Genomic DNA, 26,852 nt, shown 5'->3' with positions numbered 1-26,852 from the left:
TAAGAAATCTTTGTCTTTATTGTCTACACAGTCGTTCACACGTAGTAATACAAGTCGTATAAATAATAGGACGAGCTCACGGCTCTGCGGTCACAGGCGTCATCGGGGCAGGGGACGCCAATCAATGGCTGTGGTTCATGACTCCACCCACACATGAGAAGCCGCCATGTTGTCAGTGTTGTCATCTGCTAATATGCTCAGGCCGCGCCAGGGGAGGGAAGGGGCAGGGGTCCACAGCCTCAGAAGCACAGGCCGCGCCGAGGGAGGAGAGGGGCAGGGGTCCGCAGCCTCAGAAGCACAGGCCGCGCCGAGGGAGGAGAGGGGCAGGGGTCCGCAGCCTCAGAAGCACAGGCCGCGCCGAGGGAGGAGAGGGGCAGGGGTCCGCAGCCTCAGAAGCACAGGCCGCGCCGAGGGAGGAGAGGGGCAGGGGTCCTCAGCCTCAGAAGCACAGGCCGCGCTGGGGGAGGAGAGGGGCAGGGGTCCACAGCCTCAGAAGCACAGGCCGCGCTGGGGGAGGAGAGGGGCAGGGGTCCACAGCCTCAGAAGCACAGGCCGCGCCGGGGGAGGAGAGGGGCAGGGGTCCACAGCCTCAGAAGCACAGGCCGCGCCGGGGGAGGAGAGGGGCAGGGGTCCGCAGCCTCAGAAGCACAGGCCACGCCGAGGAAGGAGAGGGACAGGGGTCCCCAGCCTCAGAAGCACAGGCCACGCCGAGGGAGGAGAGGGACAGGGGTCCCCAGCCTCAGAAGCACAGGCCACGCCGAGGGAGGAGAGGGACAGGGGTCCCCAGCCTCAGAAGCACAGGCCACGCCGAGGGAGGGCTGCAGCCTAAGAAGAAAATACTTTTGGCAACGCTGGTCGCCACGCTTTATATTTATTCCGTTGTAGGAAAGAAAGTTCAGACATTTCTGAATTACAAAAATATGCGGCAGCCATTTTGTTCGAAACATAAACGTCAAGAGGCGGTGGTGAGCTCGACGCAATGGTCGTAGTTACTTTGTATTTTTATGTCACTACAACCCCCAGCATGCCTGACTATAGGCAGGAACATGGCGTCTCCACAGCCTCCGCCCAATAGGCTTCCCTTTTTCAATTCATGGCCTGCCACTTTAAGAAGTCAAAAAATCCTGCGGCGCCCCCCCCCCTTAGGACAAGACAACTGCGGTGCCCCCCCCCTCAGGACGCTGCACCTCTAGCGGTCGGGTCTCTGCACGCAGAACACTTTCGCCTTGTGATCTCCGGAGGCCGTTACCACAATGGAAGAGTCTCTGAAAGAAAGGAAGGAGAGGTTAGTGCTGCGGGGATCACATAGGGGGCGACAGCAAGGAACATAGCCAATACCACCGCCCAGGACATGCCCCTCCCCCATTATATGAGACATAACCGATACCAGGACATGCTCCTCACCCTTTTGTATGAGAAATAACTGATACCACCTCCCAGGACATGCCTCTCCCCCTATTATATGAGACATAACCAATACCACGACACAGGAAACGCCCCTCTTCCAATTATATGAGACATAAATGATACCGCCGCCCAGGACACACTCCTCCCCCTATTATATGAGACATAAATGATACCGCCGCCCAGGACACGCTCCTCCCCCTATTATATGAGACATAAATGATACCGCCGCCCAGGACACGCTCCTCCCCCTATTATATGAGACATAAATGATACCGCCGCCCAGGACACGCTCCTCCCCCTATTATATGAGACATAAATGATACCACCTCCCAGGACACGCCCTCCTCGTATTATATGAGACATAACCGATACCACGACACAGGACACGCCCCTCCCCCTATGATATGAGGCATAACGGATACCGCCGCCCAGGATACGCCCCTCTCCCTATTTATATAAGACATAACTGATAGCGCCGCCCAGGACACGCCCTTCCCCTGTTATATGAGACATAACTGTAACCACCTCCTAGGACACGCCCTCCTCGTATTATATGAGACATAACCGATACCACGACACGCCCCTCCCCCTATTATATGAGGCATAACTGATACCGCCGCCGAGGACACGCCCCCTCCCCCTATTTATATAAGACATAACTGACACCGCCTCCCAGGACACGCCCCTTCTCTTATATGAGACATAACCGATACCAGGACACGCCCCTCCCCCTATGAGACATAACCGATAAGACAGAGGACACGCCCCTCCCCCTATTATATGAGGCATAACTGATACCAGGACACACCCCTCCCCCTATAAGACATAACCGATATGAGGACACGCCCCTCCCCTTATTATATGAGACATAACCGATACCAGGACACACCCCTATGAGACATAAGCGATACCACAACACAGGACACACCCCTCCCACTATGATATGAGACATAACTGATACCACCGCGCAGAACCCCCCCCCCCCCCCCCCCCCCCCAATTATACGAGACACAAAAAAATTTACCCGGCGCTGCCCGGGTATAAAGTGCCAGTGTGTTAATTAGATTTGTTCCAAGGTCGCCGAGAAGGCCAATCTATACCCTTATTTTTTTGTTTAAAGGGAAATCACCGGGAGCCCTATATACCCCTATATACCTGACAGTTCTACACCGTTTATGTAAATTGTAGCTTATGCACATTAGAAATACATTAAAAATGTTTAAGATCCTAAATACATAATAGTGTATACTGTAGTGTTTAGTTTGGGGGTCCTGTATACCTGTAGTATATAGTTGGTGGAGGTCCTGTATACCTGTAGTGTATAGTTTGGGGATCCTGTATACCTGTAGTTCCCTGTATACCTGTAGTATATAGTTGGTGGATGTCCTGTGTACCTGTAGTGTATAGTTGGTGGAGGTCCTGTATACCTGTAGTGTATAGTTTAGGGGTCCTGTATACCTGTAGTATATAGTTGGTGGAGGTCCTGTATACCTGTAGTGTATAGTTGGTGGAGGTCCTGTATACCTGTAGTGTATAGTTTGGGGGTCCTGTATACCTGTAATGTATTGTTCGGGGGTCCTGTATACCTGTAGTGTATAGTTTGGGGATCCTGTATACTTGTAGTATATAGTTGGTGGAGGTCCCGTGTACCTGTAGTGTATAGTTTGGGGGTCCTGTATACCTGTAGTGTATAGTTGGTGTAGGTGCGGTATACTTGTACTGAATTGTTGGGGGGTCCAGTATACTTGTACTGTATTGTTAGGGGGGTCCTGTATACCTGTACTGTATTGTTGGGTTTCACTGGGTTCTTCTCCAGCATCACACAATCAAATGAGCGAGCTATGAATGAACAGCCCCAGGAACCTTTATTAGATGCCAGCAGAAAGGTCCATACAAAACTCCACCACACAGGGTGCAAAAAGGGTACAAAACGTCCAACAACACAGGAAACGTCCAGCAACAGCAAATATCCCAACCGACCGTGGTCACAGTCCTTCTCCTATGGATCCATATGACAGCTCTTGATGCTTCTCTTTGGGGAGCTGGCCTCAGCATCAGTGTCCCACAAAGGATCTACTACCCCTGGTCCCTCAGCTTTCTTCCTTATATCCAGGAGTTGGCAGACATCTTCACTGGTTTCCAGGCCCCCCAGATCTGGGACTGGAGCCTCAGCAATAAGGACACTACAGGGGGTGATCTCCAGCATTTGGAGAGCAGAGAGGTCATGAATGGACAGGCAGGTAATGTCAGCAGGGGGTCCATCAGGAGGTGTCAGCGGGGGTCCATCAGGAGGTGTCAGCGGGGGTCCATCAGGAGGTGTCAGCGGGGGTCCATCAGGAGGTGTCAGCAGGAGGTCCATCAGGAGGTATCAGCAGGGGGTCCATCAGGAGATGTCAGCGGGGGGTTCATCAGGAGGTGTCAGCGGGGGTCCATCAGGAGGTGTCAGCGGGGGTCCATCAGGAGGTGTCAGCGGGGGTCCATCAGGAGGTGTCAGTGGGGGGTTCATCAGGAGGTGTCAGTGGGGGGTTCATCAGGAGGTGTCAGTGGGGGGTCCATCAGGAGTTGTCAGCGGGGGGCCATCAGGAGGTGTCAGCGGGGGGTCCATCAGGAGGTGTCAGCGGGGGGGTCCATCAGGAGGTGTCAGCGGGGGGTCCATCAGGAGGTGTCAGCGGGGGGTCCATCAGGAGGTGTCAGCAGGGGGTCCATCAGGAGGTGTCAGCGGGGGTCCATCAGGAGGTGTCAGTGGGGGGTTCATCAGGAGGTGTCAGCAGGGGGTCCATCAGGAGGTGTCAGCGGGGGTCCATCAGGAGGTGTCAGCGGGGGTCCATCAGGAGGTGTCAGCGGGGGGGTCCATCAGGAGGTGTCAGCAGGGGGTCCATCAGGAGGTGTCAGCGGGGGTCCATCAGGAGGTGTCAGTGGGGGGTTCATCAGGAGGTGTCAGCGGGGGTTCATCAGGAGGTGTCAGTGGGGGGTCCATCAGGAGTTGTCAGCGGGGGGTCCATCAGGAGGTGTCAGCGGGGGGTCCATCAGGAGGTGTCAGCGGGGGGTCCATCAGGAGGTGTCAGCGGGGGGGTCCATCAGGAGGTGTCAGCAGGGGGTCCATCAGGAGGTGTCAGCGGGGGGTTCATCAGGAGGTGTCAGCAGGGGGTCCATCAGGAGGTGTCAGCGGGGGGTTCATCAGGAGGTGTCAGCGGGGGGTTCATCAGGAGGTGTCAGCGGGGGGTCCATCAGGAGGTGTCAGCAGGGGGTCCATCAGGAGGTGTCAGCAGGGGGTCCATCAGGAGGTGTCAGCGGGGGTCTAGTTATCAGAGCTCCAGACAGGACAGGGAATACACAACATGGTGGGGAGCAGAAGATTCTCCAAAAATTTGTAATAATAAGGCCATAACAAAAAATTATGTAACCATCTGCACCCCAAACCATCACATTGGGGGTTGCCCAAATGGGGATCTACCAGTTATTTCTGTGGATGTTGTGAGGCAGCTGCCCTAGCAACCAATCAGATTCCAGCTCCCTATGAAAATAAAAGCAATAATCCTATTGGTTGCTAAGGCTTTCAGCTGCCATTACTGCTGGGGAGACACCTGTGTGTGTAGTGTGGAGATTCTTCCAGTCATCTGTATGGGGTGCTCTTCCCCATGCCCTCCTGTACATCAAACAAGGACAGGACCTTCCCGGGCACCCAATGTATCTGCCAGAAGGCTAGGAACTGATCCGGATAGAGCAAAGTTGCTAGAAGCCTAGGAACTATCTCACAGCACGGGTGTCAGCAGGCAACCCTCAGCATTCCACTCATCCCAGGTGACAAGGTCTGGGGCTTGTGTCACCCACTAGGACGGATCCCCTGACACTGGTAGGGCAATAGGAGGTGTAACCCAAAAGGTCAAAACACAAGCACAAGTATTCTCTCTTTCTTCTCAAGTATTATTTTACCTTATCCTCCAACCTCCTGGCAGAGCACAGTACTTCTTGGATTGGGACTCTCACGACATCCTCCTCTCTGCTCCTCTGACTCTATACTCTCAGCATGCAACTCAGTCCACGCGACTGTACTATTCCTTCTGCGTTCATTACAGATCTGGATCCTAACTTATTCAGTGTGAAGCATCATTACAAGGCAAAGCTGTATGATCTGCTGCACACCAGTGTTTTCAAGTAAACAGCTCTTATTTATGCTAAAGAGACTCTGTGATTCCTCTCCCCGCACCAACACAGCACACACACCTTCCTTGGGTCATCTCCCCTTTCTGTGGGTGGCAGTGCCAATAGTCCGGGTGGGTCAACAATCCACTCCAGGCCACTGTGATAAGTATCCAAGGGACCCCGGAACAACCCGGCAAGACACTGACCACACAGGTACAACCGGTAGGGCTGGGAGATAATAATGGGCTAAATCAATATCGCAGTTTATCGTACATGTCGTCGCGGTAACGATAAATTGAACGATAATTATGACACGCCCCTTTTAAAAGCCACACACCTTTTGAAAACCCTATTTTCCGATGGTAATACAAACGTGAATTTATTCCATATCACAATGTGCAGCAAACTTCACAGGTGGCACTTGAAAATGGCGTAGGAGAAGCCAAAACGTCATATATTACTTGTGAAGTTTGCTGCACATTGTGATATGGAATAAATTCACGTTTTCACGTTTGTATTACCATCGGAGTGCTGCAGAGTATTTTTTTACTAGCTGACTTGGTCCAAGGTTCATTTAGTGTGCTGCCTATATTGTTAGCTTTATCTATTTATCTATACAGTATATGTATATCATATATACATACATATATAGACAGACAGGAGATAGATGGTTGGTCTATTTATCATTGCCCCAGTAGCCAGAATCCTGCTCCACACTGACGAGGGGCAAATACCCCGGGGCAGCAGTCTGTGGATGGAAGCCTGGCCTTGGTTACCCTTGTCTTATGTCGTTAGACTCGCCACAGAGTCAGACTGTGACTCACAGGGGCCACCCTGGTGTTTCCCTATTTAGGTCCTAAAGCTGGTAACAGAGTGAGGACCTGAGGGACTACGTATCAGGGTGGTTTGGTGCTCTCCCCACTAGGAGGCGCCCCTTGGCAATGGGCTTCCTTCTCTGGAGAGAGGGATATCTGACTATTCCCGTGTTTTGAGACTCGTAACTGAGGCTCCACGGACCCCTTTTTTGCATATTCAAATTTTGTATGGGACAATCAATGGAGAGTACTCCATTGGAATTTTTCACTGTTCTCCCTGAGTTCAGTGATTGTTGTGTTTTGTTTATCTATCTATCGATCTCCTATATCTTTCTTCCTAAAATCTGCCCCCAGTCACTGTCACATGCTGTTCTGCCCCCCCCCTCTCCCGCACATACAGTCGGGGTCAGGTATAGGTCGGCACCTCCATGCTCCCCCGGCCTCTCTCTCTCTCTCTCTCTCCTGCACAGGAATCCTCTGCCCCCCGTCACTCAGTGCTGTAGCACATATATCTGCCGGCAGCGTCCCGGGCAGATCAACACACACGGCTGCTTCCAGCACTGCAAAAAGATAACGAGGCGCCGAGGATTCCTGTGCGGGAGAGAGTGCGGTGCCCGTGGGGGGAGGATGTGCCAACATATACCTGACCCCTGCAGCCACTTTATGTACGGGAGAGGGGAGGCCGGGCACACCGTGCAGCTTCCAGAGCCGCCCGGCGGCAGCAGCGCTGAGCACACAGCACGCCTGTGCGCAGCCTGTCACATCTCCAGTCCTACGGAGGGGAGCAGAGCATGCGGCCGCAGGGTGAGGAGGAGGAGGAGGAGGGGGGGGGGGAAATACCGCAGATACCGTCCTGGCAGAGTTAAGGTCGGTTAACCGACGCCAGAGACGGTATCGGTATTTTGACAGTATACCACCCAGCCCTAACAACCGGCCCTTCAAAATAAAAGCAGACGTGCCACCATACCTGTGTGCCCAACTGGCGTCACCACATTACATCAACTGGCCCGGCTATATCTTGGCCAACCACCATAGGACTGGCGTCACACCTCAACATCCAGCAAATGACCGGCCGCACCTACGACATAACACTGGAGGGGTACTCCACATTCAGACTTTACTTTTTATGATATAGATAACCGATACCTCCGCCCAGGACACGCCCCTCCCCATATTACAAGACATAACTGATCACATGACACAGGACACGCCCCTCCCCCTATTATATGAGATATAACCAATACCGCTCACTCTGTGACATCATCAGCCTGGCTGAGATGGCTCCACCTTCACTCTGTGACATCAGCCCTTTCTTGATACCTCATGGCTCACACTCACTTGTTAAGTGCAAAGTCCAGGATCTCGGCAGAGTGGCCGCAGTATTCACTGATCATCTTCCCTGATCGCGAGTCCCACAGTCTGACGGCTCCATCCAGGCTGCAGGTGTAGACCACCGGGGAGCCATCCTCCCAGAGCAGCTGCACAATGCCCGACTACAGGGGAAGGGACAGGGTCAGTGACACCCCAATATACAGTGGGGACCCCAGCAACCCCCCCCCAATATACAGCGGGGACCCCAGCACCTCCTAATATACAGTGGGGACCCAAGCAACCCCCCCCCAATATACAGCGGGGACCCCAGCAACCCCCCCCAATATACAGCGGGGACCCCAGCACTCCCCCCCAATATACAGCGGGGACCCCAGCACCCCCCCCCAATATACAGCGGGGACCCCAGCAGCCTCTCCCAATATACAGCAGGGACCCCAGCACCCCCCAATATACAGGAGACACAGGGGGACCCCCACACCCCCATATACCTCATGCTGACATCGGTGTCGCAGTGTCTGTGTTGATATGTCATAAATCGCCAGCGTCCCATCCAGATAACCGACTGCAGCCAGAGGCAACCTGCAATATACAAGAGGGGTGTATGAATGCATATATTATATACATATATATATATATATATATATATATATATAATGCATATATGAGGAAGGAGGCGTCTGTATCCTCCAAAACGTCCGCGAGGAGGACGTACTTGGGCGTCCGGATGTGAGAGTCACATCAGCTGTGAGCATGTAACTTTTTGGTATGCTGCATCTATCTACATAAGAAAATTAAAAAAAAAATTCTGAAGTCATATCGACTCTGTGAGTATAGTGCTCCACACAGTTGGAGTATATTGGGTTTCATTACCCGAACATTGCGGCTACGTGGTGAGCGAATCACTTTCCTTCACATTTATTGTATATATTGGATTGCTTGACCGGACTGGTGGAGTTCAGGAGTGTGGAGGGTGCTCATGAGCATTGTAGTGCATGGTCATTTTGTTGAACTGCCGGAAGAATGCCTGACGCCATCTGTTATACATGGTGGAGGTCATGTGATGGTCTGGGGTTGGTGCTGGTAAGGTGGGAGATTTGTACAGGGTAAAAGGGATTGTGAATAAGGAAGGCCATCACTCTGCACCGCCATGCCATACCCAGTGGGCAGCTGGTATTCTATCATAGGTAATGGAGTGGCCAGCGCAGTCACCAGATCACCACCCCATTGTGGGAGCAGCTGGACCGTATGGTACGCCAGAAGTGCCCATCCAACCAATCCAACTTGTGGGAGCTGCTTCTAGAAGCGCGGGGGGCAATTTCTCCAGCTTACCCCAACAGATTAATAGCTAGAATGCCAAAGGTGGGCAATGCTGGAATTGCTGCACAAGGAGGATTCTGGGACGGAAGCAAAGTGTGATGGAAGAACAATGTTATTTCACCTACAAATCAGTATTTCTAACCTTGTCAATGTCTTGTCTCTATTTTCTATTCATTTCACAACGTACGGGGGTGAAGAAGTGGGACTACATGGAAAACACTAAATTGTTTGGGGGACCCCAAACTTTTGAACGGTAGTGTATTACATATATATATATATATATATATATATATATATATATATATATATATATACACACATATACACACACACAGGACAGGAGGAGTATAATTATATATATATATATATATATATATATATATATATATATATATATACACACATACACACACAGGAGGGGTGTATATATATATATATGTACAATGAAGAAACGAAGCAGGAAGCGGCCACTCACCAACCAGTGCGATTTATTCAGGGTATATGCTGTACATCAGCTCACAGGCAAGGCAATAACATTCTGAGTGTGCTCCACTGAGGCTACGGCCGTTTCACGCTCCGTCCTATGTTAAAGAGTCACTGTCGTATTTTTTTTTTTTGCAGAAATCAATAGTCCAGGCGATTTTAAGAAACTTTGTAATTGGGTTTATTAGCCAAATCTGCCATTATCTGCATGTAAAAAGCCTTTTCCCAGGTCCCCCCCCCCCCTCCTTCCTCTTTTTCATCCACTCTGAAAAATCTGAAAATTGTGACTTGTTGCAGGAGACGTCCCCTGTCTGCTCTATGGAGAGGGGAGGGGGGAGGAGGAAGGAGGGAGTTAGCCGGCAGCAGAAAGCAGATAACAGAGGATTACAGGCACAGAGCTGGGTGACAGCTGTAATCCGAGCTCAGACAGGTCACTGGTGACTGTCACAGGAGATATCCCGTGAGGGATTTGTAGATTAACTCTTTGTTGTCCTGTTTTGGTCTTTTCTTTAGCTCTCTCCATAGGAGAACAATGAAGACAGGGGGGAGAGCTTCAAACTACTTTTTCATGATAAAAATAAACCCAATTACAAAGTTTCTTAAAATCGCCTGGACTATTGATTTCTGCAAAAAAAAAATTTCACGACAGTGACACTTTAAGGATACGGGTGAATTTCTAAACATAATTAAGGAGACTATGTGGGTGGAGGGGGATGCATTGGTATCCATAGACGTGGAGAGTCTGTACATCCGTATACCCCATGACTTGGGGGTACGGGCGGTCAGGGGTGCCCTCGTTAGTGCCGTGAAGTCTGAGAGGTACATTGATTTTGTTTGCGAGTCGCTGCTACTCATACTTAATAACAATGCCTTTATGTTTAATGATGTTTGGTACCTCCAGACTACCGGCACCGCGATGGGCACCCCTGTATCATGTACTTATGCCAATTTATTCCTTGAATATTTATACTCCAAGGAATATGTACATGAAGAACGTGAGGTCGTACCACAGATATGTGGACGACATCTTGATGGTATGGACTGGAACCCCAGAGGACTTCTCTAATTTTAATTCCACCAACAATTCCAATATGTCTTTCACAGCTAAGTTTGGCGGTGAACGGTTGGAATTCTTGGATACGGTAGTGGTAGCAGTAGATGGGACCCTCATGACAGAGGGATATAGGAAGGAGACGGCTACTAACTCTCTTCTACATTATAACAGCTATTATCCCGATCACCAGGCCTGTATTTAGAGTTCATGCTGCCCTAGGCACCTTGCTTGCTGAGGCGCCCCCCCCCCCCCCCCCGGCACTGGCTGGTTACATGCATGGTATATACCCTGGCACTTGGGTGCCGCTCTGCTTGATGCCCGCTATTCTCATCAAACAGACGTGATGGAGGAAGGAAGGAGGCCGGGGACGTCTTAGTTTGGGGGCCGCTTCTGTCCAGTGTTGGACTGGGGCACCTGGAGCCCACCAATATACAACCAGTGAGACATGACATGCTGACCCGCTCCTCTCCTGAATTCATCTGTATCTGTGACAAATCCCTACATTTATACAGCTCTCCGGCTATGCTGGGAGTTGTAGTCTCTGAGAGGACAACCCTGTAATAAATCACTGTGTGCTGAGACTCCTGGAGGCTGCAATCTGTGGGTGACAACCATCAGCCCTGAAGGTCCAGCAATACATCTGTCTACACTGTACTACAACTCCCAGCATATCCTGAGGGCTGAAGACTGTCAGTACATGCTGGGAGTTCTAGTTCCTGTAGCTGTTGTAGTTGGGTCCTATACACTGGATGCTTTGTGGCATATAAGAATACAGAGATCTGTGGGGGCTCAGTGCAGGGAAGTGACCCCAGAACACCACTAAGATATAGGGGGAGATGTTTTTGTTCTATCCCCTATTAGTGCTGTTCTGGGGTCACTTCCCTGCACTGAGCCCCCACAGATCTATGTATTCTTATATGCCACAAAGCATTCAGTGTATGATGCACCTAGGACCCAACTACAACAGCTGCAGGTACTACAACTCCCAGCATATCCTGAGGGCTGCAGACTGTCAGTACATGCTGGGAGTTGTAGTGCCTGCAGCTGTTGTAGTTGGGTCCTAGGTGCATCATACACTGGATGCTTTGTGGCATATAAGAATACAGAGATCTGTAGGGGCTCAGTGCAGGGACGTGACCCCAGAATATCACTAATATGGTAGGGGGAGATGTTTTGTTCTATCCCCTATTAGTGATGTTCTGGGGTCACTTCCCTGCACTGAGCCCCCACTGATCTATATATTCTTATATGCCACCTAGGGCCCAACTACAACAGCTGCAGGCACTACAACTCCCAGCATGTACTAACAGTCTGCAGCCCTCAGCATATGCTGGGAGTTGTAGTGCCTGCAGCTGTTGTAGTTTGATTCTAGTTTAAAAGTTTGCGCTAGCGTACTGTAGTGTACCCAGGGCTGTGTCAGTACACTACCGCAAACCATACACTGACCCATTTAGACCCCAATGGTACACAGGCTCTGCACACTATAGAATTGTTTACAGTGCAGTTACTTATGACTCACAGGTGACGTCTTCTCCCATTGCCGTTGCTCACTTTTTGCTTTCTTCTCCATCTGGCGCAACCATCATGAAGACTTCTTTGACCACAACTCGTCTGCAGGCGGGCAGCTGGGGGGTGACTGGGGAAGGGAGGCAGCTGGGGGTGACTGGGGAAGGGAGGCAGCTGGGGGTGACTGGGGAAGGAGAGGCAGCTGGGGGTGACTGGGGAAGGAGAGGCAGCTGGGGGGGGCTGGGGAAGGGAGGCAGCTGGGGGTGACTGGGGAAGGGAGGCAGCTGGGGGTGACTGGGGAAGGGAGGCAGCTGGGGGGGACTGGGGAAGGGAGGCAGCTGGGGGTGACTGGGGAAGGGAGGCAGCTGGGGTGACTGGGGAAGGGAGGCAGCTGGGGGGGGGATGAGGAAGGGAGGCAGCTGGGGGTGACTGGGGAAGGGAGGCAGCTGGGGGTGACTGGGGAAGGAGAGGCAGCTGGGGGGGACTGGGGAAGGGAGGCAGATGGGGGTGACTGGGGAAGGGAGGCAGCTGGGGGGTGACTGGGGAAGGGAGGCAGCTGGGGGGGGCTGAGGAAGGGAGGCAGCTGGGGGTGACTGGGGAAGGGAGGCAGCTGGGGGTGACTGGGGAAGGGAGGCAGCTGGGGTGGGCTGAGGAAGGGAGGCAGCTGGGGGTGACTGGGGAAGGGAGGCAGCTGGGGGTGACTGGGAAGGGAGGCAGATGGGGGTGACTGGGGAAGGGAGGCAGATGGGGGTGACTGGGGAAGGGAGGCAGCTGGGGGTGACTGGGGAAGGGAGGCAGCTGGGGGGGGGCTGAGGAAGGGAGGCAGCTGGGGGGGGGCTGAGGAAGGGAGGCAGCTGGGGGTGACTGGGGAAGGGAGGCAGCTGGGGGGCTGAGGAAGGAAGGCAGCTGGGGGGGGGACTGGGGAAGGGAGGCAGCTGGGGGGGCTGAGGAAGGAAGGCAGCTGGGGGGGGGGTGGACTGGGGAAGGGAGGCAGCTGGGGGTGGGGGACTGGGGAAGGGAGGCAGCTGGGGGTGACGGGGGAAGGGAGGCAGCTGGGGGGGGGCTGAGGAAGGGAGGCAGCTGGGGGTGACTGGGGAAGGGAGGCAGATGGGGGTGACTGGGGAAGGGAGGCAGCTGGGGGTGACTGGGGATAGAGAGGCAGCTGGGGGTGACTGGGGAAGGGAGGCAGCTGGGGGTGACTGGGGAAGGGAGGCAGCTGGGGGTGACTGGGGAAGGGAGGCAGCTGGGGGTGACTGGGGAAGGGAGGCAGCTGGGGGGGGGCTGGGGAAGGGAGGCAGCTGGGGTAGACAGGGGGGAAAAGCTGGGGTGACAGGGGGGAGCAGCTGGGGTGACGGAAAGGGGAGCAGCTGGGGGTGGCAGGGGCAGGGCGAGAATTTGGGGAGGCAGGGAGAGGATGGGGCAGCTGGGGTGGCAGGGGAGAAGCTGGGGGGACAAGGGGAGAAGAGGGAGCAACTGGGAAGCAGAGGAGCAGCTGGGGCACAGGCAGGGGGAGCAGATGGGGGGCACAGGCAAAGGGGGCAGATGAGGGCAGGGGGGGGCAGATGGGGGGCACAGGCAGGGGGAGCAGATGGGGGCAGGGGGAGCAGATGGGGGGCACAGGCAGGGGGAGCAGATGGGGGCAGGGGGGGCACAGGCAGGGGGAGGAGCTGTGGGGGGGAAGAGGGAACAGCCGGGGGCAGAGGCAGACCGGTCAGGTCTCCCCAAAGCAGCTTCGTGGCGTCCGGGGTGAGCTCCTTCCGGCACACGCTGCTTCTATCTCAGGCCGGCAGCTCACCCCTGCAGCCCCGCAGTGCCCGAACTTCTTCCTGCTGCAGCGCTCGTGACGTCATCGCGCCGAGCAGGAAGAAGTTCGGGCACTGCGGGGCTGCAGGGGTGAGCTGCCGGCCTGAGATAGAAGCAGCGTGTACCGGAAGGAGCTCACCCCGGATGCCCCGGGGCTGCACAACGGTGGCGGCGGTGGCGGCAGCGGCGGTGTGCCCCCCCCCCCCGGCCGCGGACAAGGCACCCGCGGTCCGGTACCTAGGGCGGCGGGGGTTAAAAATATATGTTTTTTATTAAAAAAAATATATATTTTGATCCCTGTAGGTGCCGCCCCCTGCAGGGCGCCGCCCTAGGCACCGGACCACGGGTGCCTAGTGGCAAATACGGCCCTGCCGATCACGTCAAACGAGCTGTCCCGGTAGGACAGTTCACCAGACTGAAGAGGATTAATAGCCGTCGTGAGACGTATCTGAGCCAGGCTGCTGATAGAGAGGGGTTACCCGGAAAGAATCATAGATGAAGCCTATCAAAAAGCGGAGCAAGGTGGAAGAAGGGGCAGAATAAACGAGGAGGAGGAAGAGAGATTCTGCTTTTCCTTCAAGCACATTAGTATGGACAGCCGCGTCCGTGCTGCTATTCTCAGACACTGGCATATTATAGGAGCGGACGAGGACCTGAAGATGCTGACAAAAGGCAAGCCTGTGGTAGCCTACCGGAGGGAAAGACCCTAGGGGGATACCCTGACCAGCAGTGTGCTCCCAGAGACGAGAGGCACCTGGCTGAGAGAGGGTCTACCGAAAGGTAAGTGCAGCCATTGCCGCTTCTGTGAATACAACATGAACACTAGAACTTTTCATCTAGGCGGTGATGAGCATTGTGTCAACCAGCCAGTAAATTTGTGGTGTATGTCGTGATGTGCCCATGTGGGTAATATTACATTGGGAAGACCATCAGATATTTATACGTTAGATTTAGGGAGCATTTCAAATCCGTAAGGTCTGGTGTAGGCTCCCTAGACTAATTGAACATGTAATGGCTGAACATGATGGTGATCCCAGTGTTTTGCGATTCGCAGGTTTGGAGATTGTTCACACTCCGAAAAGAGGCGGAGATCGCCAGAGAGTGTTGCTACAAAGAGAAGCCGTGTGGATGGCAAAGACTGGAGCATTGGGTCCTCTTGGCTGAACGATCGTAACAATCTATCTGTATTTGTGTAATTGTATGTAGTTTGCAGTATTTGAGTCTTGGTGTACTGTCACTTTAATTGCACTTATGTTGTTGCTGTCATGTATATCCGTGGGGAAGGGATTTAACCCACGCAGAACCACGTCATTACGAAATACGAGGCCAGTTGAAGCGCGGAAAGCGTGAAACGGCCGTAGCCTCAGTGGAACCCACTCAGAATGTTATTGCCTTGCCTGTGAGCTGATGTACAGCGTATACCCTGAATAAATCGCACTGGTTGGTGAGTCGCCGCTTCCTGCTTCGTTTCTTTATTGTACATTTAAGATGATCTTCATGCAGAGAACCACATGTTAAAGGGCACAAGACGCCATACATGCAAGGACTGAACGCCACAGCCCTCTCCTTTGATTGCGCATACAAAAGGGACAGTGCCAAGCGCTTCACATTTTCTACGTACTGCTATATATATATATATATATATATACACACACAGGACAGGAGGAGTATAATATATATATATACACATACACACACACAGAGGAGGGGTGTATATATATATATATACACACACATACATACACACACACAGGAGGGGAGGGGTATAATATATATATATATATATATATATATATATATATACACACATACACACACAGGACAGGAGGAGTATAATATATTATATATATATATATATATATATATATATATATATATATACACACACACAGAGGACAGGAGGAGTATAATATATATATATATATATATATATATATATATATACACACACACACACACACACACACACACAGGACAGGAGGAGTATAATAAATATACACACATACATACACACACACAGGACAGGAGGAGGATATATTTATACAGGGCAGGAGGAGTATATATATATCTATATACACACACACACACTAGAAAATGTAGCCGGCGCTGCCCGGGTATAAAGTGTCAGGGTGTTAATTAGATTTGTTCCAAGGTCGCTCAGGGGGCCAATCTATACCCTTTTTTTTGTTTAAAAGGAAATCGCCAGGAGCCCTATATACCCCTATATACCTGACAGTTCTGCACTGTTTATGTAAATTGTAGCGTATGCACATTAGAAATAAACTAAAAACTTTAAACATCCTAAATACCTAATAGCCAAACTGAGATATCATGTGATCAGACTGTATACAGAGCCTGGTGATATCCAACATTGCCAGTGTTATATACGGCCTGCTTATATGCAACATTGGCAGTGTTATATACAGCCTGGTTATATACAACATTGGCAGTGTTATATACAGCCTGGTTATATACAACATTGTCAGTGTTATATACAGCCTGGTTATATACAACATTGGCAGTGTTATATACAGCCTGGTTATATACAACATTGGCAGTGTTATATACAGCCTGGTTATATCCAACATTGCCAGTGTTATATACGGCCTGGTTATATGCAACATTGGCAGTGTTATATACAGCCTGGTTATATGCAACATTGTCCACATTATATACAGCCTGGTTATATACAACATTGTCAGCGTTATATACAGCCTGGTTATATACAACATTAGCAGTGTTATATACTTAGCTTGGTTATATACAACATTGGCAGTGTTATATACAGCCTGGTTCTATACAACATTGGCAGTGTTATATACAGCCTGGTTCTATACAACATTGGCAGTGTTATATACAGAGCCTGGTTATATGCAACATTGGCAGTGTTTTATACATCCTGGGTATATACAACATTGTCAGCATTATATACAGCCTGGTTATATACAACATTGGCAGTGTTATATACAGAGCCTGGTTATATGCAACATTGGCAGTGTTTTATACATCCTGGGTATATACAACATTGTCAGCATTATATACAGCCTGGTTATATACAACATTGGCAGTGTTATATACAGAGCCTGGTTATATGCAACATTGGCAGTGTTTTATACATCCTGGGTATATACAACATTGTCAGCATTATATACAGCCTGGTTATATACAACATTGCCCGCGTTATATACAGCCTGGTTATATACAACATTGTCAGCGTTATATACAGCCTAATTATATACAACATTGGCAGTGTTATATACTTAGCTTGGTTATATACAACATTGTCAGTGTTATATACAGCCTGGTTATATACAACATTGGCAGTGTTATTGCCAGGTACATAGACAAAGATTTTTACCTGATACAACTCTGGAGCAGCAACATACAATTGTCCATGCGGAAAACATGCAGAATCCAGATTTATGCCACCACCTGCAGTGATCAGGCTTGTGCCTTGTTTATTGCCATTGCAAATGATGCTTAACAGGAAACTGCAATTGTCTAAAAGGTATTGTTTCATCTGAAGTAATCAGTGGAATTAGTGTATACCTGTAGTGTATATTGGGGGGGGGGGGGCTGTATACCTGCAGCGTATAGTTGGTGGAGGTCCTGTATACCTCTAGTATATAGTTGGTGAAGGTGCTGTATACCTCTAGTTTATAGGTCGTGGATACCTTTATTTTACAGTTTGGGGGTCCTGTATACCTGCAGTGTAGAGTTTAAGGTCCTGTATACTTGTAGTGTATAGTTGTGGGGTCCTGTATACCTGTAGTGTATAGTTTGGGGGTCCTGTATACCTGTAGTGTATAGTTTGTGGGGCCCTGTATACCTGTAGTATATAGTTGGTGAAGGTGTTGTATACCTCTAGTTTATAGGTCGTGAATACCTGTATTTTACAGTTTGGGGGTCCTGTATACCTGTAGTGTAGAGTTTAAGGTCCTGTATACTTGTAGTGTATAGTTGTGGGGTCCTGTATACCTGTAGTGTATAGTTTGAGGGTCCTGTATACCTGTAGTATATAGTTGGTGGAGGTCCTGTATATCTGTAGTGTATAGTTTGGGGGTCCTGTATATCTGTAGTATAGAGTTGGTGGAGGTCCTTTATACTTGTAGTGTATAGTTTTGGGGCTCTGTATACCTGTAGTGTATAGTTTGGGGGTCCTGTATGCAGCAGATCCTGGATTTGTGAAAACATCCTTAATTAAAAAGAAATGCCTGTATAATTTTCCTAGCATGAACCACAACTGTCCCTCTTTGGCCGTCCAAAATGTTAGGAGGTATGTATACCTGTAGTGTATACTTTTGGGGTCCTGTATACCTGTACTGTATAGATAGAGTAGGGGGTCTACCAGTTATTTCTGTGGATCTGTTGTGAGGCTGCCGGCCTAGCAACCGATCAGATTCCAGCTCCCTGTGAAAATGAAAGCAGTAATCCTATTGGTTGCGAAGGCCTCCAACTGCCATTACTGCTGGGGAGCTGCAGCTAATTATATCACCTGTGTGTGCAGTGTGGAGATTCTCCCATTCATTTCTATGGGGCACTCTTGCCCCTCCCCCTCCCCTCCTGTATATATTTATACAGGACAGGAGGTGCTTTCATTTACACAGGGAGCTGGAATCTGATCGATTGCTAGGGCGGCTGCCTCAAAACAGGTCCATAAATATATATATATATATATATATATATATATATATATATATATATATATTGCACATACACACGACAGAAGGAGTATATACACAGGACAGGAGGAATATACATACAGGCCAGGATATATACACACACACACTGGACAGTATATACATATATATATATATATATATATATATATATATATATATATATATATATATATATATATATATATATATATATACACACACATACACATACACACACACACATATATATATATACACACATAAACGCACATACATACATACATACATGACAGGAGAAGTATATATACACATTATAAGACAGGAGTTTATATACATACAGGACAGGAGTATACATATATACAGGACAGGAGGAGTGTATTAAATATATATATATTTTATATATATATATATATATATATATATATATATATACACACACATACACACACACACACACACACACACACAAATATATACATACATACATACATACATACATACAGGACAGGAGGATACGGGGCAGGAGGAGTGTGTGTGTGTATAATATATATATATATATATATATATATACACACACACATACACAGGACAAGAGAGTTTATATACATATATACTGTACACTACATCACTTGATGACTATCATACCGCCACATAGAGCCCCATACACAGGAGACATCAGGGAGAGTATCATACCGCCACATAGAGCCCCATAGATACGTCATCACTTACACACTGCAGAATCCCAACGACTCCACCGAATTGCTCTCCGCTTCACCTTCTTCACGTTTTGAGGCTTTGGATACATTACTCTCCGTCCGAAAGACTCCGACAACCTGCAAAGACAGAGACTGTGTCACAGCGGCCACGCTCTACAGACGGAATATTACAGAGACTGTGTCACAGCGGCCACGCTCTACAGACGGAATATTACAGAGACTGTGTCACAGCGACCACGCTCTACAGACGGAATATTATAGAGACTATGGCATGACATCCTGTTACATCAGAAGGACGCGAAAGAGAGGACCTCACCTTCCCGGTCGCCGTATTCACCATCTTTGTGTCACAGTCCACGGACCCGGTTAGAATAAGGCTCCCGTCGCCATTAGAGGACACGCAGGTCAGAGGTGCAGAGTGCGCATCAGGACCTGGAAGAAGACAGAGGAAGATGATGGACATCGAGGGGAAAGATAAGATGGAGCAACAATAACGTAACAGAGTTACTCCACCGCTTACTACTGCACAGAGCCCACTAGGAGCGCTGCCGCACACTCACCCTTCAGGACATGGAGGGTGTTACCCATTTTCAGGTCCCATATCCGCATGCTCCCATCTTCATAACCAACCACAGCTCTCTTACCTACCACACCGAGAAAGACATGAGAAAAAGATTATACGTCAAGTAACCCATAAGGGAAACCTAAAAAAGGTGTTAGGTAAACCCACCGTCTGGTAAAAACTGTCCACAGGTAGCCGGGCAATTAGGTCCTTGAAAAGTTTTGCATTCTCCACTGGGGATCTTCCACATCCAAGTATTTCCATCTGCTGTGCCACATAGCAAGACATGAGCGCAAGGATGCCACTCCAACCACTACAAGGAAAGAATATACTGAATATAATACTGCCCCTATATACAGGGATATAACTACTATAATACTGCTCCTATATACAGGAATATACTACTATAATACTGCCCCTATATACAGGAATATACTACTATAATACTGCTCCTATATACAGGAATATACTACTATAATACTGCTCCTATATACAGGAATATACTACTATAATACTGCTCCTATATACAGGGATATAACTACTATAACACTGCTCCTATATACAGGAATATAACTACTATAATACTTCTATATACAGGAATATAACTACTATAATACTGCCCCTATATACAGGAATATACTACTATAATACTTCTATATACAGGAATATAACTACTATAATACTGCTCCTATATACAGGAATATAACTACTATAATACTGCTCCTATATACAGGGATATACTACTATAATACTGCCCCTATATACAGGAATATAACTACTATAATACTGCCCCCTATATACAGGAATATAACTACTATAATACTGCTCCTATATACAGGAATATACTACTATAATACTGCTCCTATATACAGGGATATAACTACTATAATACTGCCACTATATACAGGAATATACTACTATAATACTGCTCCTATATACAGGGATATACTACTATAATACTGCTCCCTATATACAGGAACATACTACTATAATACTGCTCCTATATACAGGAATATACTACTATAATACTGCTCCTATATACAGGGATATAACTACTATAATACTGCTCCTATATACAGGGATATAACTACTATAATACTGCTCCTATATACAGGAATATAACTACTATAATACTGCTCCTATATACAGGAATATACTACTATAATACTGCTCCTATATACAGGAATATAACTACTATAATACTGCTCCTATATACAGGAATATACTACTATAACACTGCTCCTATATACAGGAATATACTACTATAATACTGCTCCTATATACAGGGATATAACTACTATAATACTGCTCCTATATACAGGGATATAACTACTATAATACTGCTCCTATATACAGGAATATAACTACTATAATACTGCTCCCTATATACAGGGATATATACTACTATAACACTGCTCCTATATACAGGGATATAACTACTATAACACTGCTCCTATATACAGGAATATACTACTATATTACTGTACCGTATGGACTCTCACCTCTAGGTCCGCCACTTCGAATGACCAGACCTCCTTAGCGTCCTCCACCTTCCACACCTTGATCAGGCCACTCATGTCTCCTGTAGCCACCATGGAGGAGTCATGACAGAAGGCGGCACAGGTGACGGAGTCCTTGTGTCCTGGAGCAGGTGAAGTTACAGATGAGGATACAGGGGATGGCGGTGTCATGTAATAATACAGTGAGTTGGAGATTCTTCTCACCTGTGCACTCGAAGACCGTCTCTCCATCATTTATTCTCCATACACATGCCTTATCATCTTCTCCTCCTGTTACCGCCAGACTGCTGTCCTTGGGGTCAAGGCTGACGCAGAATACAGAAGCTAAGAATAACAAAGGAAATTGCATCATATAAATTAAAGCTCCCTTAAGGTCCACGGACATAATACAGAGTCCACGAGGCCAGTTCACTGCCAATTAGGGGAAAAATGTGCTCTATAGTAGTAGAGCCAGTGCATCAGTAACCCCTTCTCCCCCACATGTCATCTATAGTAGTAGAGCCAGTGCATCAGTAACCCCTTCTCCCCCACATGTCATCTATAGTAGTAGAGCCAGTGCATCAGTAACCCCTTCTCCTCCATGTCATCTATAGTAGTAGAGCCAGTACATCAGTAACCCCTTCTCCACCATGTCATCTATAGTAGTAGAGCCAGTGCATCAGTAACCCCTTCTCCTCCCCATGTCATCTATAGTAGTAGAGCCAGTGCATCAGTAACCCCTTCTCCCACATGTCATCTATAGTAGTAGAGCCAGTACATCAGTAACCCCTTCTCCCCCATGTCATCTATAGTAGTAGAGCCAGTGCATCAGTAACCCCTTCTCCACCCCCACATGTCATCTATAGTAGTAGAGCCAGTGCATCAGTAACCCCTTCTCCTCCCCCCATGTCATCTATAGTAGTAGAGCCAGTGCATCAGTAACCCCTTCTCCTCCCCCCATGTCATCTATAGTAGTAGAGCCAGTACATCAGTAACCCCTTCTCCCCCACATGTCATCTATAGTAGTAGAGCCAGTGCATCAGTAACCCCTTCTCTTCCATGTCATCTATAGTAGTAGAGCCAGTGCATCAGTAACCCCTTCTCCTCCCCCCATGTCATCTATAGTAGTAGAGCCAGTGCATCAGTAACCCCTTCTCCCCCACATGTCATCTATAGTAGTAGAGCCAGTGCATCAGTAACCCCTTCTCCTCCCCCCATGTCATCTATAGTAGTAGAGCCAGTGCATCAGTAACCCCTTCTCCTCCCCCCATGTCATCTATAGTAGTAGAGCCAGTGCATCAGTAACCCCTTCTGCTCCATGTCATCTATAGTAGTAGAGCCAGTGCATCAGTAACCCCTTCTCCTCCCCCCATGTCATCTATAGTAGTAGAGCCAGTGCATCAGTAACCCCTTCTCCTCCATGTCATCTATAGTAGTAGAGCCAGTAAATCAGTAACCCCTTCTCCTCTATGTCATCTATAGTAGTAGAGCCAGTACATCAGTAACCCCTTCTCCTCCCCCACATGTCATCTATAGTAGTAGAGCCAGTACATCAGTAACCCCTTCTCTTCCACATGTCATCTATAGTAGTAGAGCCAGTGCATCAGTAACCCCTTCTCCTCCATGTCATCTATAGTAGTAGAGCCAGTGCATCAGTAACCCCTTCTCCTCCATGTCATCTATAGTAGTAGAGCCAGTGCATCAGTAACCCCTTCTCCTCCCCACATGTCATCTATAGTAGTAGAGCCAGTGCATCAGTAACCCCTTCTCCTCCCCACATGTCATCTATAGTAGTAGAGCCAGTGCATCAGTAACCCCTTCTCCTCCCCCCACATGTCATCTATAGTAGTAGAGCCAGTACATCAGTAACCCCTTCTCCTCCATGTCATCTATAGTAGTAGAGCCAGTGCATCAGTAACCCCTTCTCCCCCACATGTCATCTATAGTAGTAGAGCCAGTACATCAGTAACCCCTTCTCCTCCATGTCATCTATAGTAGTAGAGCCAGTACATCAGTAACCCTTTCTCCTCCCCACATCTCATCTATAGTAGTAGAGCCAGTGCATCAGTAACCCCTTCTCCCACATGTCATCTATAGTAGTAGAGCCAGTGCATCAGTAACCCCTTCTCCCCCACATGTCATCTATAGTAGTAGAGCCAGTGCATCAGTAACCCCTTCTCCCCCACATGTCATCTATAGTAGTAGAGCCAGTACATCAGTAACCCCTTCTCCATGTCATCTATAGTAGTAGAGCCAGTGCATCAGTAACCCCTTCTCCTCCCCCACATGTCATCTATAGTAGTAGAGCCAGTGCATCAGTAACCCCTTCTGCTCCATGTCATCTATAGTAGTAGAGCCAGTAAATCAGTAACCCCTTCTCCTCCCCACATGTCATCTATAGTAGTAGAGCCAGTACATCAGTAACCCCTTCTCCTCCCCACATGTCATCTATAGTAGTAGAGCCAGTACATCAGTAACCCCTTCTATAGTGACTTAGCTCTGTTGAGCTCCTCAGTTACCCCACCCTGAGGTCGGCACCCACCAGTGTGCTTGGAGTAGGTAAGCTCGCTGTCATCGTGGGGCTCGGCACCCTCCTCCACGCCCTCGTCCTCCGTCTCCCATTCCTCGTCTGCCATTTCTCCATCTTCGGGGTCATCTGCAAAATCCACGTCCTCCATGTCGCTGGCTAAGTCGTCTGTGGAGCACGGGGAAGGGGGGGGTTACAAAGTGCCCATAGACCCCACCCCACATGACTAGGATGAACACAGCCATCCACTGTACCGTGTCCCAGAGTCCCCCGAGCACCTACCGGGGTCCGGCTCTCCTTCATTTAGCTCCAGCACCTCAATGATCTCTTCATCTTCATGAAACTCAGCAGCGGCCCCTTCTCCTGGCTCCGGACCAGGTGGCCCCCCACCTCCTGCGTCACCGCCCCCGGCTCCTTCCATCGCCAGGACACAGGACGGAAGCTATGGCTAATGAGGCGAGAGGAAGACATCATAGGGTGAAAGGTCAACGCAGGATAAAGGGGTACTCCTATCATATATAATATAGCATACGCATGTAGGGATCAGGATGGAGGGGTAACCCCGTCCTATATAATATAGTATATACCTGTAGGGATCAGGATACAGGGGTAATCCCATCATATATAATATAGTATATACCTGTAGGGATCAGGATACAGGGGTAACCCCATCATATATAATATAGTATATACCTGTAGGGATCAGGATACAGGGGTAATCCCATCATATATAATATAGTATATACCTGTAGGGATCAGGATACAGGGGATTCCCATCATATATAATATAGTATATACCTGTAGGGATCAGGATACAGGGGTAACCCCATCATATATAATATAGTATATACCTGTAGGGATCAGGATTCAGGGGTAACCCCATCATATCTAATATAGTATATACCTGTAGGGATCAGGATACAGGGGTAACCCCATCATATCTAATATAGTATATACCTGTAGGGATCAGTATACAGGGGTAACCCCATCATATATAATATAGTATATACCTGTAGGGATCAGGATAATGAGGGGTAACCCCATCATATATAATATAGTATATACCTGTAGGGATCAGAATACAGGGGTAACCGCATCATATATAATATAGTATATACCTGTAGGGATCAGAATAGAGGGGTAACCCCATCATATATAATATAGTATATACCTGTAGGGATCAGGATACAGGGGGATCCCCATCATATATAATATAGTATATACCTGTAGGGATCAGGATACAGGGGTAACCCCATCATATATAATATAATATATACCTGTAGGGATCAGGATAGAGGGGTAACCCCATCATATATAATATATACCTGTAGGGATCAGGATAGAGGGGGATTCCCATCATATATAATATAGTATATACCTGTAGGGATCAGAATACAGGGGTAACCCCATCATATATAATATAGTATATACCTGTAGGGATCAGGAGAGAGGGGTAACCCCATCATATATAATATAGTATATACCTGTAGGGATCAGGATACAGGGGGATTCCCATCATATATAATATAGTATATACCTGTAGGGATCAGGATACAGGGGTAACCCCATCATATGTAATATAGTATATACCTGTAGGGGGTCAGGATACAGGGGTAACCCCATCATATATAATATAGTATATACCTGTAGGGATCAGGATACAGGGGTAACCCCATCATATATAATATAGTATATACCTGTAGGGATCAGGATACAGGGGGATCCCATCATATATAATATAGTATATACCTGTAGGGATCAGGATAGAGGGGGATCCCCATCATATATAATATAGTATATACCTGTAGGGATCAGGATACAGGGGGATTCCCATCATATATAATATAGTATATACCTGTAGGGATCAGGATACAGGGGTAACCCCATCATATATAATATAGTATATACCTGTAGGGATCAGGATACAGGGGGGTATATAATATAGTATATACCTGTAGGGATCAGGATACAGGGGTAACCCCATCATATATAATATAGTATATACCTGTAGGGATCAGGATACAGGGGTAACCCCATCATATATAATATAGTATATACCTGTAGGGATCAGGATACGGGGGTAACCCTATCATATATAATATAGTATATACCTGTAGGGATCAGGATACAGGGGTAACCCCATCATATATAATATAGTATATACCTGTAGGGATCAGGATACAGGGGGTAACCCCATCATATATAATATAGTATATACCTGTAGGGATCAGGATACAGGGGTAACCCCATCATATATAATATAGTATATACCTGTAGGGATCAGGATACAGGGGTAACCCCATCATATATAATATAGTATATACCTGTAGGGATCAGGATACAGGGGGATTCCCATCATATATAATATAGTATATACCTGTAGGGATCAGGATACAGGGGTAACCTCATCATATATAATATAGTATATACCTGTAGGGATCAGGATACAGGGGGTAACCCCATCATATATAATATAGTATATACCTGTAGGGATCAGGATAGAGGGGTAACCGCATCATATATAATATAGTATATACCTGTAGGGATCAGGATACAGGGGGATTCCCATCATATATAATATAGTATATACCTGTAGGGATCAGGATACAGGGGGTAACCACATCATATATAATATAGTATATACCTGTAGGGATCAGGATACAGGGGGTAACCACATCATATATAATATAGTATATACCTGTAGGGATCAGGATACAGGGGTAACATCATATATAATATAGTATATACCTGTAGGGATCAGGATACAGGGGTAACCCCATCATATATAATATAGTATATACCTGTAGGGATCAGGATACAGGGGGTAACCCCATCATATATAATATAGTATATACCTGTAGGGATCAGGATACAGGGGTAACCCCATCATATATAATATAGTATATACCTGTAGGGATCAGGATACAGGGGAATTCCCATCATATATAATATAGTATATACCTGTAGGGATCAGGATACAGGGGTAACCCCATCATATATAATATAGTATATACCTGTAGGGATCAG

General features: G+C 48.0%; 1 protein-coding gene across 1 annotated transcript; it reads right to left on the bottom strand.

Moving 5' to 3' along the window:
• AAMP (angio associated migratory cell protein) lies at positions 1–24,293 on the bottom strand. The gene is made up of 11 exons (XM_069982298.1): positions 24,108–24,293; positions 23,841–23,993; positions 21,524–21,643; positions 21,302–21,441; positions 19,968–20,112; positions 19,798–19,881; positions 19,554–19,669; positions 19,251–19,354; positions 8,186–8,276; positions 7,704–7,858; positions 1–1,265 (listed from the first exon to the last, which is right to left on the bottom strand). The coding sequence occupies exons 1-11, from the start codon at positions 24,244–24,246 to the stop codon at positions 1,190–1,192; spliced, it is 1,323 nt and encodes a 440-aa protein (XP_069838399.1). The 5' UTR covers positions 24,247–24,293; the 3' UTR covers positions 1–1,189.
• Between the last annotated feature and the right edge of the window lie 2,559 nt (positions 24,294–26,852).

The sequence above is a fragment of the Dendropsophus ebraccatus genome, chromosome 9 (genome assembly GCF_027789765.1).
Source record: "Dendropsophus ebraccatus isolate aDenEbr1 chromosome 9, aDenEbr1.pat, whole genome shotgun sequence".
Lineage (NCBI taxonomy): Eukaryota > Metazoa > Chordata > Amphibia > Anura > Hylidae > Dendropsophus > Dendropsophus ebraccatus.
This window is presented reverse-complemented; position numbering and strand designations above follow the sequence as displayed.